Raw genomic sequence first — 19066 nt, 5'->3', positions numbered from 1 at the left:
CACACTGCCGTTCATATTTCCGTGGCCACAGGACAAGCGGACTGTGTCTGCTCTATTTCTACTTTGCTGGTCTTACTTACAAGCCAGGTTCCATGACTTAGATTAGACCATTGGGCTACGTTAGACTAAGCTATATCCCTCTAAAATAGTAAATGATTTGGACAGGAACAGGGTTATCAAAATCAATAAGCTTTCACATAAAAGGAAAGCAGAGGAAGAAGGCAGGAACAAAGGTAAGTAGTTACTGCATCACCATTGTGCCCATTACTACATCTGCAAGGTTTGCAAGAAGCTGCAATGGACATGGAATTCACCAGACCTGCACGCAGTTCTACCGAAGAGCAACTTTGTGAACTTTCTATTTTCTATATTCTATAGCAATTAATTCAGCAGTTCAATGTACAGACTGTAAAAGTGATGCAAAAGGCGAAGAAATGTCCTTCAATCACCGAAAGCCAATTACACCGACGTAGGAGGCTGGACATATTCTTACCTCCCCCCAACTTTGTGCCTAAAGAACAAGATGAATAGAGGAATAAAGAGGGAGGAAGGGAATAGGGAAGGAAAGAGAAGGAAAGGGAAGGAGTAGGGAAAGGGAAGGGAAGGGAAGGGAAGGGAAAGGAAGGGAAGGGAAGGGAAGGAAAGGGAAGAAAGGAGGGAGAGAGGGAAGGAGGAAGATAAACAGACTTACTTTAGATAACTGAACACTGCCATACATCCCCTGAAACATTGTAGAAAAACCTTCAGATAAATGAGTGCCTCCGTTTATCCCCCCACCCCCAAATATACATACACAGAAGGAAGTGCAAACGGATTCAGGGTTCCATTTACCTTGGGGTGTGGGGAGATTAATGAAACAGTTTATTCAGAGAGAAAGACCCAAACTGGACCTCCGTTTTAGAAGTTAATTTATGCGGTCCCTCATACAAGTTAAGCAGCACAGAATATCACAGCAGGCACAGAACAACAGATCCTGAACCCTGCTGTGTTTGTTCAAGAAGGCAAGTTAAGCTATTCCTAACAGGGAACAAAACCCACGGCCAGGCCATTAAACTGGGATCATTTTGCCATACTGTGAAGTCCTGAATGCATCAATTGCTGTTCCAAACAGGATTAAAGATGTGATTTGCTTTCACTATGGTTGGGAGAAAAATGTGTATGCCTTCCCCGACTTCTCAGGCTGATATTAACTAAAACACTGTCAGGCAAGACAGAGCACCCAGGAAACCGCCACGAAATATTTTGGGGCAAATTCCAAGGCTGTATAAATGAAGGGTCACAGGTATTAGTGTCTGGACAAGGTAACCCACACAAATGTCCAAGTTTAGGTCCATCTGACTAGACGCTCAAGGTCACATACATTCAATTAACCGTGAGTGAGCACGTCTGTACAGAGCCTGCAGCCAGAACCCGGTAGAATCAAAGGGCAATCAGTTCAACAGCCTGAACAGGCACTTAGAAACAGCTTTGGCTTTTTTTTTTTTTAAAGTGATCATTATAAAATGCAAGCTCTCATCTTTCTTTTCCAGAAGAAGCACCTGGAAGCAACTGTGTAAAAGGAAACGAAAGTTCTCAAAGGCAAACCTTGCGTGTGTGGAGCTCTTTCCCCGCAGTTCCACTGGGAAAACAGGTTCAGCTTTGACCAGTGAGAAAAGACCCATGGGACGGACAGTGTGAGATGCACACAGCTCCAAAAATCCAGGAGTTACATATTTGGTAGAAATGGTCAACATTCTTTGGGCTTATCAACAGCTGTTGTCACCCCAATGCTATATCAAGAATTGAAATTTATAAAGCCAAAAATTAGCTCGGGGAGGCTTAACAGTTACAGGCAAAAAAAAACCCAATAATAATTCCCAATTCCTGTTCAGATAAATTGCCATGATAGTCTAAAAGAGGCATACTGGAACACTTTCAGTTTTGAAACCATAACTTAGGAGCTACCATCATTAATGCCTGCTACATCAAACACAAGAAGGACACCCGTGTGGGACATACTTAGTTGTAGACAAGTCAAGAGATTAAAAGAGGCATGTTAACAGAGAAGCAACTATGTATAGAGAAAACAATTGTAGATGTTACTAAGGCATCTTCTAACAGAAACAGTACAAACGATGATGCCATAAGGTCCAATGCCTGTGCTCATGACCTCATCAGACAAGAGGGCCAAAGACGCAGTGGCTGCCCTGCTGCCCTTCACCCACAGCATAACGAACTGCTGGGTTTGTGAAGAACTCTTTTTAGCCATGTCCGCGGTGGCAAGACCAATGGGTAATGTCGACAGTACTTGAAAGACATCTTTCAAAAAAAAAAAAAAAGAAAAAGAAAAAATGACCCCTGCAGGCACCTTATTTGAAACAGGTGGAGCCCAGGCATGCAGAGCGGCTAAGGAGGGGCTGGGAGCCCTGCAGGCCTGCTGGGCTCTTCTGTCTGTTCTGCCTGTCCATTAGGTTTGCATTGGGACCACAAACAACATGCAGGGTCCCAGTTCACCACTCTGCACATAAATGCTCCCTTGATCAGCTCTGGTATATCAGCAACGACAAGGAATACTTGCTGGAACTCTACATGTCTTAAGTGTCTTGCATAGGCTATCCCCGTGCCAGACAGAGATAGAGAAATCACGTGTGTAGCCAAACTGGAGAAGCAATCTGATATTCTCATTAAGTAGTGATGAGCCCTAGGAGCTAGAGAGCTTTGGTAACTTGCCCACGGTCATAGATGGATGGAGCCTCGGAAGAAAACCAGTGCATCCTTCACTCGTCCATTGGCAAGCCAGGACATCTGAAGGAAGCAGAGGCTTACAAGAACCTCTTTCTTCTAGCAAAGGTGTCACTGATGTAACTCTAGGGAAAGGGGGAAAAATGAATGGGAAGGGGAGGGATAACACAAGCTTAGACAGAGAGGATGCCCCAGTTAATGGAATACTCCCCTCTAAACGCTGCAGCCCAGATTACTGCGGTTTATACACAAAGGGTTTCTCTGGATCTGAGTTTTTTTTTCTTTTTCTTTTCTTTCTTTTTCTTTCTTCTTTCCTTCCCACCTCCACAGAAACTGTCCCCAGGATTATGAAACCATTTGAAATAGACTTTAACTCTTCATGTGGTTGCTAAGGTATGTATTACAAGAATGCCATGCCTAGAATCCGGCTGCTGCACGGGCCATGGGCCCTTACAGCAATGCTCCCATGTTACAGACACTCAGGCACTCTACTAAGACTCTCCTCTGACGGTGAATACACCAAACTTTCCTAGGCCAAGGGCTCTTTCCTGGGGGAGTGAATTTACACCAAAGAGATACTGATGGCCAGATTTCAAGCTCCCAAACCCCTTCCCTACCTCCTGCCCAGGAATCAGAGAGCCTGGCTGTAGGCTCCTGCTGTGATACCTCTCCCATGCCCAGAAAGGTATAAGAAGAAACTTCCTTCTGCCACATGGACTTTGATCCCTCTCTCCAGAGACCCTTCCAGGCTGTCCTGTCTCTGGTGCTGGGGCCTAAGCTCCCTTCTGAGCCTCCATCAAGCTGCTACCTCTTTGCTCGTTAGTGTTCATTAACTTTTATAATCAACTCCTTGCATGACAAAGCTGGTCTCAGGGTCCCCCTTGAACCTCACCATACTAAACCTCTAAGTGCCATCTCCATTTTGGCAGGGAAAAAAGACAACACGCTTGGACTAGGAGGCAGAACCCTTCCCTGGTAGCTAGATAGGGCTACAAAAGGCCTTTGGACTGTCGGCCATCTGCTGGAGATAGGGGAAGAATTGAACAAGCAACTCAGGAAGCTTCCTTGACTAGGGTTCTATGAGCACAGAAGCAGGTCGCTCTAGGAGAGCTCGTGATCAGAGTCAATAATAACACCAAGAGGAATGGAGGCAAGAAGTACGTGCCATGGAGAATCACAGATCCCACAGCCTGGCAACACTGCTCCCTTCCCTCTGTCTGCCTTGGTTTGCTTGGCCTTTTACAATTCCAGCTCTTGAGGAATCTCCTACAAGAACGCTTTTGTATATGGACCAGTGGAACTGATTAAATGCCAGAAGGTAAAATAGGACCATTTTCGATGTTAAGTCTCTTTCAGAAATGAGATTTTTTTTTCTTCAAAATGTGGGCAATTAAGAAAGTATGTCCTGTCAATGACAACAAGCTTTCTAAACAGTCTGGATTCTGACCATATATTTGCTCTGGAAACTGCTGCTATCCTGGATGACTTAAACGTTTAATGAAGTGTGCAGTCCTTGTGTGATGGCACTGAAGTGTAATCAAACATTGCCACAAGCCAAGTCACACACTAGCATGCCTCGCCTTGTTTAAATATCTCAAATATATCTGCGCAATTGTGTATGATTTCTAGACCTCCAGCCATCCATATGGTCTGAACAGACAAGTCTTTTCTATGACAGCGCGTACTATCGCCATGAGGAAGACCCAAAGTACCGGGCTCTGATGTGGAAGTCTCAAGATGTTGCTTCAGTTTCATGCGGGCACCGCACCTTAACTCTTGACACAAAACTAACCCACATCTGGTTTCCAGAAACTGCTGTGTCTTCCGGAAGGCTAGATTACATTTGTGAAATACATAAGAATAATGTAGCAGGCATGGCGTGACTTTTTTTTTTCAAATACCATAATTGTCCTTAGGATACAACAGCATGCCAAGGGAACAAGACAAAGCCATCACTGAGACCACATGGAGTCTTTCTGGACAGAGGACGGTCTAGATGGTGGATGGAGATTGTCTCATATTCACAATGAAGGCCAGTGAAAGGGTCTAGCCGTTGGCTTGGACTCTGATCTGATGATCTCTGGATATTATGGCCAGAGACAAGAAAGGGAACTACTTTTGAGTTTTTATTTATTATTTTTATGTTATGTATATGGGTGTTTTGCCTACATCAATGTCTTGTGTGCCAAACGCATGCAGTGCCAGAGGAAGCCAGAAGAGGGCATCATATCTCCTAGAACTGGAGTTACAGACGGCTATTTGTCTCCATGTAGGTTCTGGGAATCGAAACTGAGTCCTCTGGAAGAGCAACTCGTACTTTTAACCTCTGAGCGATTTCTCCAGCCCAGGAACTAATTCTGTAATTAATGAAACCCACTGATATTTCAGAGTACAGTCAGTGGTCCAGAATTTAAACTTGGTCACTAAGCTCACAAATAAATTGCATTATCTCTCTCCTAGGGAGAGTCTGGGATGCTGTCTTTGAACCCAACTTACTCTTGACCTATTTGATAATTTTTTTAAAAGAAAATTCTTATTTATGGATTCCCTCTTTAAGCCCTGGCCATGGGAGGGTTCTTCAGTAGGACTAATGTGGTGGGGTGGGGTGAACACTGGCTGAGGCACTCTGACCCTGCCCAGCTGTGACTCGTGAAGTCACAGGAGGGGACCCTTTCACTGGCCATGAACATAGTCAAATGCGCAGCACCACGGACATGCACGGCGGCGAGTTGTGGGAATGACTCGATGGGACAGAAAAGAGATTACCTTTTGAGCCTGAGGGAGCTGAAACACGGGGAGAAAGACAAACAGAAAGAAAACAAAGTGTTATATATGAATGTAACTGTACAACATCATTGTGTTGCCACTGGCAACTGCAAAAACCAAAGCAAGGAGGAAAACGAAGGAAATAAAATCAATCTCAGGTTACTTTCCAGGTGCGTGGCCTCGCACTGAGCGATCGGTGCACTGCCCGCTGTGGCACTGACGGACCCTGGGGGAGTTTTGCAGCATGCGTGTTCTGCGCATGTCCACAACCAAAGTGGTGTGATGTCCTCCTGAGAAGCTGGGCCCCAAGAGCTTCTGTCCAAGATAGTCAGGGACACAGCGCCATGCCCAGCTGCTTCTCCACACAGGCTACAGGCCCCACAGGCTGGGATTTTTCACCAGGGGAAGGGCTTTGGGGAGGTAATGTAACAGCTTCAAGGAGTAGAAAACAAGGACGAAATGATGCCCTCAAGTAAGTAGAGGCTAGGCATGCTGGGAAACTCTAAACTGCAGGATAACCCCAGTGCAGAGGATAACACATGAGAAGCTACTACAGGGACATACCCAGTCCACAGCTCAACAGAACCAAACAGCTAGCCAAAGGGTTAGATTGTCAAATGAATTTTCTTTCTCAAGGCAATTTTCCTTGTTTTGCAGTATATTGACTATATCCTTTATTGGTGGTTAAAAAGTCATAAAACAAATTTTTACATGTAAAATAAAATGTATGTGTGCAAAACAATGAAAAAAATCGTCTGTCAACCCATAAAATAAGACACGGCAGCTTTACCAGTGGTTCAAGGGAAGAACTGAAGTTAATAGGTATGCAGAAAAAGACGAACAAATGTCTGAGCTGTATCTGTCTACTGTCCCATGTCAAAACCCTGGCTTCATGTCACTACACTGTGACTGCCGTTTCATGTGCGGTGCTTTGAAAAGGATGCTCCACACCTGGGATAGGATGAACATTATCCCTGTAACCAATCCTCCATCTAGGAATTACATCACTAGGAAGACCCGAGCTTTCGTCATGTAGACTAACAGTTTTTGAGTGTGAAATTGCCACCAGGCACTACAGTTAAGTCCTTTATCCACATCATCCCATTAAATCTCAGCGAGCTAAGGCCAAGTACCTCCAATTTCCAGGCGAAAATAAAGTGGTGACTGGAAGGGCCCCATGGTTCATGAACTGGAGCTGTGGGCTGTACTCTCTCAACTGACAATAAAGACCCTTATGACTTTTGAATCATACCATCTCTAGACTAAACCCAGATGTTGTAAAAGATGCAGTGAGGCCCACCAGCTAACGTCCCTACTTAGCGTTCTATCTTTCTGCTTCTTTACACCTTCGGAAGGAAGCTGTCCTCTGGATGCACTGAGATCAGGATTCCCACCAAAGTCTCCTGACTCCCAGGCCCTAGCTGCTCCATCTTTAGGTGGAGGCCACACAAAGGTAGAAAGGATAAAACCAAATGTTTGTATTTGAGACATATCTGCCCAGTGCAAATGAGAACGCTGATGGAAAACACCTGAGGAAACCCTCCCTGCTCCATTTCCAACTCTTGCCCCAAATTAGTGTCCCTGTTTAAGAAGAGAAGAGTAAACATGTGTGATTATGATTTCTTCCTTCTCGGTAGGGCTACATTTTCCAGAAAAGAAAGCTCACAAGAGCCCAAGGAAAAAGGTGTATCCAGAGGGCCTAGCCAGATGGCTCAGCAGGTAAAGTGCCAGCTACCAAAACTGGTGACAAGTTGATCCCCAGGACCCACTTGGCAGAAGGCTAAAAACTACTTCCAGTCGTTGCCTTCTTACTTATAGACATGCGCCATGGCCCACTTACCCATCCCTTATGCCCATACAAAATAAAATAAGATCAAACATATCTCATACAATGGGAGAGAAATCTGAGACACAAACACGGGAGGGTGAAAAATCCTTGGCATTTGTGTTTAGCTATGAAATGTAGAGACCTGAGGGAAAATAACAAATAAAGATCCTCAGGCAGTGTCTCAGAGACTTCAGCGCTGTGTGGTCACTGACAGGAGCTGCTCTTCCTTCCCTCAGGGAGTTTCATTTGGGTTAGATAGGAACCAAAACCCCCAAAGGGTCACCCACTTAAGCATATGAAAAGAAATGTTTGGAAGGAAAATGAGAGACTAGGCCTTTGTGGCGATATCCTCAGTTTAACACTCGCCTCAAACTCTGAACGAAATGCGGAATTTCCTCAAGAAATATCTCATGAGAGCAAAGAGTAGCTTTCCCATTGGAGTGATGCATTGGCTAGCAGAAATTACAGCTTCTCATGCCCTAAGCAGGTCGGCCCCCCACGAAGGAGCTTTAAAATAGAACAGGACGGATTTAGATCAACTCATCTGTAGCCACAGATGCTCTGAGTGGGAGTGGGCGTTCTCACCCATCAGTCACCCCGTGTTCACGAGTAATGTGCCAAGCCCAGAACTGAGAGCCCGAGCAGGGGAACACGGGGTCTACCTTAGGTTTTGCTTGTTTGTTTGCTTGTTTTTCAGGACAGGGTTTCTCTGTAGCTTTGGAGCCTGTGTCCTGGAACTCACTCTGTAGACCAGGCTGGCCTTGAACTCACAGAGATCCGCCTGCCTCTGCCTCCCGAGTGCTGGGATTAAAGGTGTGTGCCACAGCCGCCCCGCACTACCTTAGTTTCTTACTGGACATCCAAGGTCAATGCTATTTGGTTACTGGGTTCATAGATTAAAGAAAACGGGAGTGGGCAGAAGATGGTTGGAGGATGAGCTCGATCTTGGCTGGCAAGTAGGTTTAACTCAAGAACAACTTTGATGGCCTAGTTAGCAGCTGTCTGCGCATGTGCCGTCTTCCTGCCTGCAGATATGCATAAGACAAATATGGAAGTATCTTTTTTTCATAGGGCCCTGCGGAGATTTGAATCTCTTTTCACACTCTGTAGGACTTCTTTCCACAAAGCCACCTTATTGAACATAGCTTCCTGAGGGCCTGCATATTACCAGGGGACTTTCAGTGCAGAAAGGACACTGGAACACAAAGAGACTCAGATTGTGCCTATCAGGAGAGAATGAAGGAGATGAAGATGAGGAAGAGGATGAGACAGTAAATAAGTGTCATTCTCCAGGGACCAGGTGCTTAGCTAAACGCCAGCTCAATCTCTTTTCCTCTTCATGGGGGTCAGATATTACTGTTTCCATTCACAGATCGGGAACGATACAGTTTTTAGAATAATCAAGAACTGCCCCAAGGTCACTGGTCTGGTGTCTACTCTGTTGCTCTGATAAAATGTCCTAAACAAAAGCAATTTATAGGAGGGGAGGGATTATTTCACCTTACAGGTTAGAGCCCATCACTGACAGAAGTCAGGAAAAGAACCCAAGCAGAAACTCGAAGCAGAAGCTAAGGGCAAATGTTCCCAGCCGACTCACGCGGGGTCCAGCTTAGCTAGTTCTCTCAGTCAGCCAAGGACTGCCTGCCAGGGGGACAGCACCACCCACAGTGGACTTTACTCAAAACCCCTACAGACATCCCCACAGGCCAATCGGATATGAGAAACCCCTCAAACAAGACTCCTTTTTCAGGTGACTCGAGGCTGTACCACGTTGATAACTGAAGTTAAGTAGGACCGTCACCCAGCCAAGAAAGGGTTAACTTCAGAGCCCAGTCTCTCTGTCTCCCAGCCTTTGATACAACCTCCAGGCTCACCTGTGACAGACAAGGGAGCCAAGCGTTCCCCTTACCTTACCAAGCATAAAAGTGGGCCTTGCTCCACGCCTGAGCAGCACAGTGTATTTGACCCTGTTGGCAGAGGTGCCACTGAGCAGGCCCTAAGGGTATGAGAGTGAGATAGACGACCACACACCCCTTGTCTGCAGTGTGGCCACTTGATTTTCCCCCCCTTAATCATCTGCAGCATTCGGGAAAGTGTGGGCCGTGTACCTTGCCTGGGAAGCACAACAGAGCTGATCTACCAGTAAACTGAATGTGAGCATGGGAGATCTGGCCCTGAACCTCATCTGCCATATGGAGCTGTGGATGGGGAAGAGATGCCTAGGATGGTGAGAAAGCTGGCCCTGGGGTCTTAAGAGCAGGAGAACAGCCCCTGCACCTCATCTGGGCAGCACAGTAGATCTGGCCCTGATGGTGTCCCCGTGGAAGAACCACCCCTGGGGGCACGAAGGCAGAAAAACCTGTCAGCCCTTGCTCATTGCTCCTAGCAGTGAGCTAGTAAGGGCAAAGCAGAAGAGCTCACCTGGTGGTGAGGACAAGGGAGATCTGGAGGGCTGACCAACCCTGCAACTACCCGGGCCCAGAACCAGGATGATGAGTTGGCCCCACCCAACATCCACCCCACCTATGATCTGTGGGAGCACATGAAGGGGCAGCTCCTGAAGACCCAAAACTGCAGGATCCCCAAGATACGAGGCAACAACAGGATCTCCCAGTGAGGGCCCAGCACCCATAGTGTAGCAAAAACCAGAGGCCTCGAACCAGACCAATGACTCTGCTTTGCAATGGATGCTTGCAAGAAAAGATACATAGACAGAGAGGTTTACTATGTGACTCACTCTGTCACATGGCAGCTTCCATGTCGAGACTTTCCCTTTTCTATTTTTTTCTCTTAAATTTTATTTTATTTGGGGGGAGGTTGCAAGAGCAGATACATAGGGACAAGGAAATGAATGGTACTGAGGAACATGATGTGAAAGACACAAAGAATAAATAAAAGGAATGTTAAAAAAGAAGATGGGATGGACATTAATACGAAAGGAAGGATGTTAGGAATGTCCCTGAAGCTTTTGGAATAGATACTTGTAAACAGAGGTTTCTGTGTCCCGCCCCATTCCATAGCTGATTCTAAGTAATCACTCAGTGGCTTAATATTAATTATAAACTGCTTGGCCTATAGTTCAGGCTTATTACTAACTAGCTCTTACATTCAAATTAACCCATTTCTATTAATCTATGTACCGCCACGTGGCCATGGCTTTTACTGGTCTGCTGGCATGTTGGCATGTTGTTTCTTGGGCAGCTGCCTCATGTCCCCTCAACTCTACCCTTCTTTCTCCCTGTATTTAGTTTGGCCTTCTGTGTTCTGCTTTTCTATGGGCAAAAGCAGCTTTTATTATCAACCAGTGAGAGCAACTTATATTTACAATGTACAGAAGATTATCCCACAATTTTGTTTTTAAAAAAGGCATTATTGTTTACTAGAAAGTTAGTGACTGTGAGATAAGAAAACCATATTTGAGAGAAAATACCTCAAGTTTAGGGTTTTTTAAATTTTTTTTGAGACAAGGTTTCCCTATATAGCACTAGCTGTCCTGGAACTCACTATTTAGATCAGGCTGACCTCAAACACATAGAGATCCACCTGCCTCTGCCTCCTGAGTGCTGGACTTAAGGTGTGCGCCACCACCAGGTCCTGGAGCTTGGTTTTATTTGACATTGACATGAATTTAGGATCTCTTGGGCTTGCAGGAGGAGCAGGAGGGTGGGCAGCTGGGTAGAAGATGCTCCAGTTCAGGGATGGCTTTAGCCCCTAAGAGACAAGTCTTGGCAGAGGAGTTCTGGACTTTGGAGACTATCCACCTGCCGGAGATCTGTGCACTGAAGCAGAATCTGAAGGGAGGAGTAAGAGGTGAGACACAGAGATGCCCATAAAGGCCAAGTCTTGATGCTATGATAAATCAGCTGCTTGTGCATGAGACTTTCTGTCCTGAGGAGGCAGCTGTGCTTCTCTCCCAGCGCTTCTCCTCTATTGCATCTCTACCTCCGAGTTTCACACCCTTGGGGGGTGACTTCAGGACATCCATCGCTCTAGCTCAATGAAGTTCCAGAGCTGAGTAGTCTCCTTTGTCAAAAGCAAAGCCTCAGTAAAGATCTATTGATCAAAACAACACATGTCACTAGGCAATATGTAAAGATGGAGCAGGAAGCAAAGCATTTTCTCGCCAACTGTCTTTTTAAAAAGCCTGGTCTACATATGTTGATTTCATTTGTGAAATTGGTCCACTGCCTAAGGTTTAATGAATGAGCGGTAACTCCCTGCCTGCTGCAAAGGTTCAGTGTGTTCGTTTCTCCTGTGTGGATGCTTGCATTTACAGTCATCCCGCCCTCTGCATCAAGCAACGTGGACAAAGTGCCAAGCTACTCTGCACATCTGAGGAAGGTCTGTGGATCGCTTTGGCCTTCTAACCAGCACCAAGGACGGGGAGCTCTCTATGGAGCTGAGATTTGGTACTGTTCGTTCTGCCCACCTGCATCCAATTCTGCCATGGTCTGCCAGCTCACCATTGCTGCTTATCTGACCTTCCCAAATATTGGTCCCCTTAATTCTTTACTTTGCATCCAGAATGATCTAGAAGTATAAGCTTGATACCTGTCAGCTTTGTCCAGGCTTTCACGGTGTTACACCTAATCGCCATGTGGCCCTTTTCCCTGACTGACTGATGCTCCCCCAACTCATGCCAATTCTCAGAATCCCTCATTGAATCACACTCACCGTCTCCATTCATAGCGAATCTGTGATGGCTCCTGTTCTGAAGAGTGTCTCCATACCTACCCAAGTTTCTTTCTATGCTACCAGCTTGAATCAAAATATCAAGCACGCAGTGTATTCTTCAAGTCTCCTGTTCCTTCATCAACTTGGAGAACTTATTAGTTCTCCACAAAAGAATTCAGTCCAGGGCTATCCTATTCCTGAATGTAGCTCTAAGGGGGTAGACCTGTGCCTGGCCAAGAATTTGGTATAGTCATTAAAGGGCAGAGACTGGAAAGGAAAGAGAAAATAGAAAACAGAACACCCCCCCCCAAAAAAAAGAATAGATGAAGGAGGACGGTAAGGAATAAGGAAGATAGACAAGAGATTTCAGGAAAGAAGGAAGGGAGGGAGGGAGAAAGGTAGAAAAGAAGAAGGGAGGATAAATGAAAGAGGAGGGGGAAAGGGAGAAGAGGGAGAAAGGGAAGAGAAGAGAAAGAAAAAGAGGAAGGTAGGAGAGAGGGAGGGAGGGGGGAAGAGAGAAGGAGGAAGAGAGGGTTAGAGCAAAGAGGGAAGAATGCTACCTCTACCACTTCCTGGCCATGAGGACCTGGGAAATAAAGTCACCTCTGCACTCAGATCTCTCGTATGTAAGACTACAGTAATGGCACTATTTGTGGGCCTCACGTGGGACTCCATGGGATAAAACCTATTCAGTCTCTACAAAGGCTAATATCCCACAATAGTTGCTACCTTGATATTGTAGCATCCAAACATCTCAAGATTCCAACCCACAGTATGAGAGGTCAGAACCATTGAGGCATTGTGTCAGATAAATTTACAGGTTTGGTATCCATGGCATCAGAGACCATCACTTCATTATCTGATGTGAGCAGTTAATGAAGCAATAGCACTTGAACGGACGTCAGTTAGAGAGTGACTCTGACAGTCGACATCCTTCTTTGTGCTCAGCATCCAGCTCCTTTCAATCACATTGTCTCCATTCCCGAGCCAGCATCCAGTGGACAGGGACCAGACTTCCCCTGGTTATCCTGGCACGTCCCTCAGGCTCTTGGTTCAGATGAAAATGTGATCTAACCTCATCTCATCCAGCATTCTATAGGAAAATAGCTCCTTCTGTCCTCTTGGGATCCCTTTCTTCTCCAAACTAGAGTCTGAAAATATGAACAGCTAGGGAGAGAGACAGAGTATCAAACAGGACTGAAAGAAAAACCCATACTGGGCAGGCAGGCACACGACAGGAAAAATCTAGAACTGCAGGGTCAGTGAGCCCCGCACCCTCCACTTGGCAGTGCTGAGAAAGCTGGGTTTTCATCACTCGAATCTTGCAGTTGGCCATCTCTAGGTGCAGACCATAGCAAACTATGACTAGATTTTCCTTGAACACATAGAGCGGATCATTCAGGATGCGGGGTTACCCTCTGTACACTGTGAATATGTTTTACTACCATTGGTTAATAAAGAAGTTGCTTTGGCCCGTGTCAGGGCAGAATATAGGTAGGTGGGAAAACTAAATGAATGCAGGGAGAAAGAAGGCAGAGTCAGGGAGATGCCATGTAGCTGACAAAGGAGAAAGACACCAGAAACTTACCTTGTGGTGATACATAGATTAATAGAAATGGGTTAATTTAAGATATAAGAGCTAGCTTAGGAATTACGCCTAAGCCATTAGCCAAACAGTGTTATAATTAATATAATTTCTGTGTGATTATTTGGATTTGGGTGGCTGGAAAATTAAAGTGCAAATCACTTACAAATCCAAATATTTTCACTAACTGTTCAGCATCAAATATACATAAGAGTGATTTCCTTAAAAGATTTCCATACTATGCATGTAATTTCCTTTCAAATACACAGGGTATTTCATCACCCTAATGCCTGGAAGGTATTCCTGCCTCAATGTGACGCTGGTTAAGTCAGAGGTAGAAGGAGCTTCTCTGGTACTAGTTTACTCGCTCCATCCCAGATCTCTCCAGATTCATGCAGTTGGTACCGTGTTGCTCATTCTAGAGTCCCTACTTGAACTGGCATTTTTTGGTCTCACAGTTTCACATCAACCCTTGTCCTGCAGTAGCAATGAAGGAAGAAGAAGAAAATGCAAGCAGTGGAACAGATAGCACCACAGAGGGGGAAGTGAAAACAGAAACAGGATTAAACAAGCGCACAGCTATGGCTAACTATTTTATTTTAACATTACTCAATTTCCATCCTGATTCTTAATACTTACATCAACCTCTGCTGGGAAGACTAAAGGGGAAAATGGTCTCTATTCCAAATGTGTTTTGCCTTTTTTAGCTCAGGTATTACATTACCAAACCAAATATAATTTAATAATTTCTCAACATCAAGTTTATGATATAGATGGCAATTAGTTTTTCTAACAGTATGTTTAAAACAAAATGGCCAGAAAGACCTCTGTAATATAGTATACATGTTTGTATATATACATATGCACACACACATATTAAGGGTAGCTTTAAGAATCAGGCAAGTACTGCATGTTCATTGCAGAAGAGCAGATACGATGCCAGGGGGGTGGAGCTGGTTCCACTGGTGAAGTGCTTGCTGCGCAGCGTTTCGGATCATGGCATCCTGCATGCAGAGCAGAGCACAGTGGTGCATTCTTGTGCTCCCAGCACTAGGGAACAAAGGACAGAAGCAGCCCCAGAGTTTGCTGGCTGGCTAGTCTAGCCGGGTCCCTAAACTCCAGCCTCAGTGAGAGACCCTTCTCAAAAAAAAGGTAGAGAGCAATTGAAGAAAACACTCAAACACACACACACACACAAACATACACACACAAACACACACAAACACACACACACAAACACACACACAATCACCATCACCACTATACATACCAAACACATACACACACTACTACCACCACACACATAGACACATCACACACACACACACCGCACTATCACCAACCACACACACACACCAACAACAACAGCAACAATCAAACACACACGCACACCACCACCACCGCCAACAACAGTAACAATCAAACACACACACACACATACACACACCGCCACCACCACCACACACACATAAAACAGATTGAAGGATAAGCGGGAAACCATATTTAAATCCATCTATGTTGCTAATACCCGTGGTTGATCTTAATTAACATGTGAAATAATAACATGATGTTTAAGTTATTTCAACACATAAAAATTTACTTGCTGAACTCCTAATGTTGGTTATCTAGGCTGGTTCTGTCCTGTCACTAACATAAAGGACACTGTAATAATCCTTCCCTTAAGTTGTTATACACAGGCTCCGTCTCTCAAGAACTTGAATTATTGGCTAAAAGGCACTGTGTGTTTTACTCCAAATGCTCTCAGGAAAACTGTACCACTAAAACCCTCTCTCTTTGATGTTTGTTTCACTGCGCTCATGCCAGCAATGTATCATCTTTTTAAAAGAGACATCTTCCAGTCATATCGAAATACCTATTAGCTGAACGGGCCTTCCCTGTGTTCTAAATGAGTTAAAGACAGGGAATGGAACCTTCGGCGTTGTTGAGGGGCTGGCTAGCTCTGCTGCAGGCCTGCGGAGAATACAGCCCTGCTCTCCCCATCCCAGAGCAGCAGCAGGGGAGTCGGTGGGAGGGAGGAGGCTGATGAAAAAAGGTCAGATTTGTCAAACAAGTCTCAGATGAAATGATCTGGGGTTTTGCTCTGGTCATGAAACCCTGCCTAGACGAAAGACAAGCCTGCATAAATTATCCACTTGATGGAAGACATTTTTGGGAATGCTGGAAAATGTGGATTATTAATGGGCAGAGCAGAACAATTCTCACATTACATATAGCTTAGACTATCAGCAGGGGAAAGCCCTAGACAGTTTGCTCGTTATAACATTCTAATATTTCTCACAATAAGAAGTCACTTCTCGGCAAGCTTGAACTCTGCATTGTATTGGAAAAGTAAGGTTCCAATTAGAACCGCCATTCTTCAGCCTTCTTTGGGTGGCCATCCCGCTGAAAGTCAACTGAACTGCAGTTCTGACAACGTGGGGGAGCAGCAGGTCTGCTGGTTCTCACGGGGACACAGGTTGGCAAAACCAACTAGAAATGTGGCAAACTCCAGATAAAACTTCTGCTGAGATGGGTTGATGTTTTCTCTAATCCACGTGGCCAGCCATGACTTGGAGGCATGCAGACACGAGGTAGCAGGACTGATTAAGGCAGGGGAGTGCTCTTCTGCAGCTTTTCTTCTAGAAAGATCTGCCGAGGATGTGAACCCACCTGGACCTCCTCCTGAACTCCCACCCTCCCGGTGTCGCTTTTCAACATTGTGACGGCATCCAGTCTGAGGTTCTGCTGGTTTTAATTAAAACTTAATTTGCAAAAATGTTTCATAATTTATGCATGTCATGTAATTCCTCTGAGAAGATGAACTTGGAGCCAACTTGGAGCCATATAAGGAGATAGTTGCAAGGCGGTTAGGGGAGGGATTATTGGAAGAGAAGCACCAAGAGCGGTGAGGCAGAGAAAGGCACTGACGCTTTCTTTCAGCCTCCTGTCACCAGTATCTGGAGCCACTTGGGGGGACATGGGCTTTGCTGCCTGAGAGCCAAGAGCTTATTTGACAGATCATGGCTCTGAAGAGCCACCAGGGTCAGTGATGGCCAGAATGACCCTACAAGGAAAATCTCACAAGGAAGTGAGGTGACAATGAACTTAAAACCCTCCAGAGTAGATGAGTCAGTACCTGACCTCCCTAGAAAATGAGGCATAAAAAAACCCTCTCAGAAGAAAATTAATGAAAACTCAAGATTCTATTATGGCATGATTACTCTGTCCTATAGATGTCTTCAAACAGGACTCTGCAGAGACCTGACAAACTGTTGAACCTCAATGAAATCCATAGCGTAACTCAACTAGAAACAGTGAACCCTGAAGAAAGATGACCAGGGTCTCAAGTCACCCTCCCCAAGTGCAATGAGAACAGGCAAGATTTGCCATAGAAAACAAAAATGAAAGGGAACAGCCAAGAAGAAATAAAATCAAGCTATATACAACAAAGAATGGGTCAAAAATCAGGGCTATATATTTAAGCAAAAGCAGTACTGTAGATCTCATATACAAAAACAAGCTAATAGAATCAAGTCCAATTGCCGGCATTTCTGCTATGACGTGACCCCTCTTAGGAGTCTCACCTTTGGATGGAGGGAGATGGCTCTACAGTTAACAACAGCGAATGTCCTCCCAGAGGACCCAGACTCATTTCCAGCCCACATGCTGGCTCATAGCCATCTGTAACTCCAGTCCCAAGGGATCTGACAAGCTCTTCTGGCCTCCCAGGGCACTTCACACATGTGAAGGGCACAGACACATATGCAAACAAAACAGCTATACACATAAAACATAAAAGTAACAGAAAGCAATCTCAGTTTCCATAAAATACACACACAAAAATATAGGATTTATAGGAAAAATAGGTTCTTAATGGATAACTCCTAAGCAACTTTCCAACACTAATTAAGACCCATAACGACCTTAATAATATGTTAACATGATTTAAAATACATGTTAAACTCCCAATTTAAGCTTTATATTAATGGGCTAGTGAGATGGCTCAGTGGGAAGAGGCACTTGCCCATGCTGGGCATGATGGCTTCAGATTGAAGCCCAGATCCCACAGGTGGCAAGTGGGAACTCATTCAAGAGTTACTACTGAACCCCACACACAGGTGTAGCGCACACACGCACACATACACACGCTCACACGAGTTCTTTTCTGTATATTATAGCAACTCTTTTATATTCTTTTGCCTTGGCCTATCAGTGAATATATTTTATACTAAAGTCATGTTTTCCCAGCACCAGTTTTCCTAGGGCCTGTAGAAAGTCTCTGGTAAAAAGACTGGCTTGTGTTGACTAAAAGCAAAACTTTCAAATGCAGTTTCTGTACCCTAAGGCAGACCAGTCACTGCCAGCTCTGAATCAGTCCTGAAATTTCCCAGATGGCTGGAGGGAGGGTGACAGTGTGGCCATCTGCAGTCTACAAGTGGTAAGACGGAGTGACCCCAACACATTATTTTGGCCTGGTAGCACAATCAAGTATTTTTTTAAAAAAAATATCGAACCAGTTTTCCCTCAAAATAACTTTAGTCACCTATTAACAGACAAGGAAGGGAACTCGGCATGCAGATGATTCTGAAATCATCCACTTGCCCAAGGACTGGAAGAGACCTGTGTGCTCCGCACCAGCCTGCCGACAGGAGACTCCTCCACTACCGCAGGTTGATTTGGGTCACGTCTGGGCAGGGAAGCCTGCTAACGTGTTGGGACTGCTGAGGCTCGCACGCTGCATTTCCCCCACCCTGTAAGCCTGGGGTTTGGCAGTCCTTAAAGCACGCATTGCCAAACACATGTTCCTATAATTTGAAATCCGTGCGTCTTTTCAGTGGAATTTTCTTCTTATGGTCTTGATTAATTTACAATTAAATCGTGAATCAGAATAACTTTTATCAAATGTCTGGGTCTCCTAATGCCCTCTTACCATTCTGCAGGAGGTCGTCTTACTTGAGAAGGTAATGCCTTATCAGTGGCACTTGGGCACAAACCTCAAAGAGGCAGATATGCTTCTGAGTTTCCAACTGAGAACTACAGGGATCCAAAGGCAAGAACCTGAACAGCAACTGCTCTCATTAAAAATATACATACGTGAGCATTAGGTACAAGGCAGGCATCATCGTTTGACTGAGCTACCTAAACTCAGTGAAGTTTCCTATCCTGAATCTGGATAAACCAGCTACTTTACTAATCTTTTGTCTCTAGGTTTCTGATTAGGGTCACAGCAGCACGTAACCGTAGATAAACCAAACCTGATACAACTACAAAGCTGAACGGAGCACAAGACACAGAGGTTTATCAAGAACACAGGCTATGCTTCTAAGACAAAGTGAGACAATCTCTAGTCTTCTGCTTTGTTTTGTTTTTACAGGAACTACTGACAAGAGTTAGTTAGAGGATGAAGACACAAAAGCAGAGCTCAGCTGACTGAGCATCCCTGGCTCAGAGGTCAGTGGAGCTGTAAGGCTAGGTTTGCAATGGAGGGCAGC

The 19066-nt window shown here is 45.1% G+C and overlaps 1 protein-coding gene across 2 annotated transcripts in view; it reads right to left on the bottom strand.

Annotated features, from left to right (window-relative positions):
- Positions 1-19066, bottom strand: part of Cacna2d3 (calcium voltage-gated channel auxiliary subunit alpha2delta 3) — an 840411-nt gene that overhangs the window by 226576 nt on the left and 594769 nt on the right. Inside the window, exon 14 of one of the 2 annotated variants that reach the window (XM_057770100.1) lies at positions 5488-5505. The exons of the other annotated variant lie outside the window; for it this stretch is intronic. Within the exon in view, the coding sequence (XP_057626083.1) occupies positions 5488-5505 (18 nt within the window). The remainder of the gene's footprint in view (positions 1-5487; positions 5506-19066) is intronic. 2 annotated transcript variants of the gene reach the window in all.

The sequence above is a fragment of the Chionomys nivalis genome, chromosome 5, assembly GCF_950005125.1.
Source record: "Chionomys nivalis chromosome 5, mChiNiv1.1, whole genome shotgun sequence".
Lineage (NCBI taxonomy): Eukaryota > Metazoa > Chordata > Mammalia > Rodentia > Cricetidae > Chionomys > Chionomys nivalis.
This window is presented reverse-complemented; position numbering and strand designations above follow the sequence as displayed.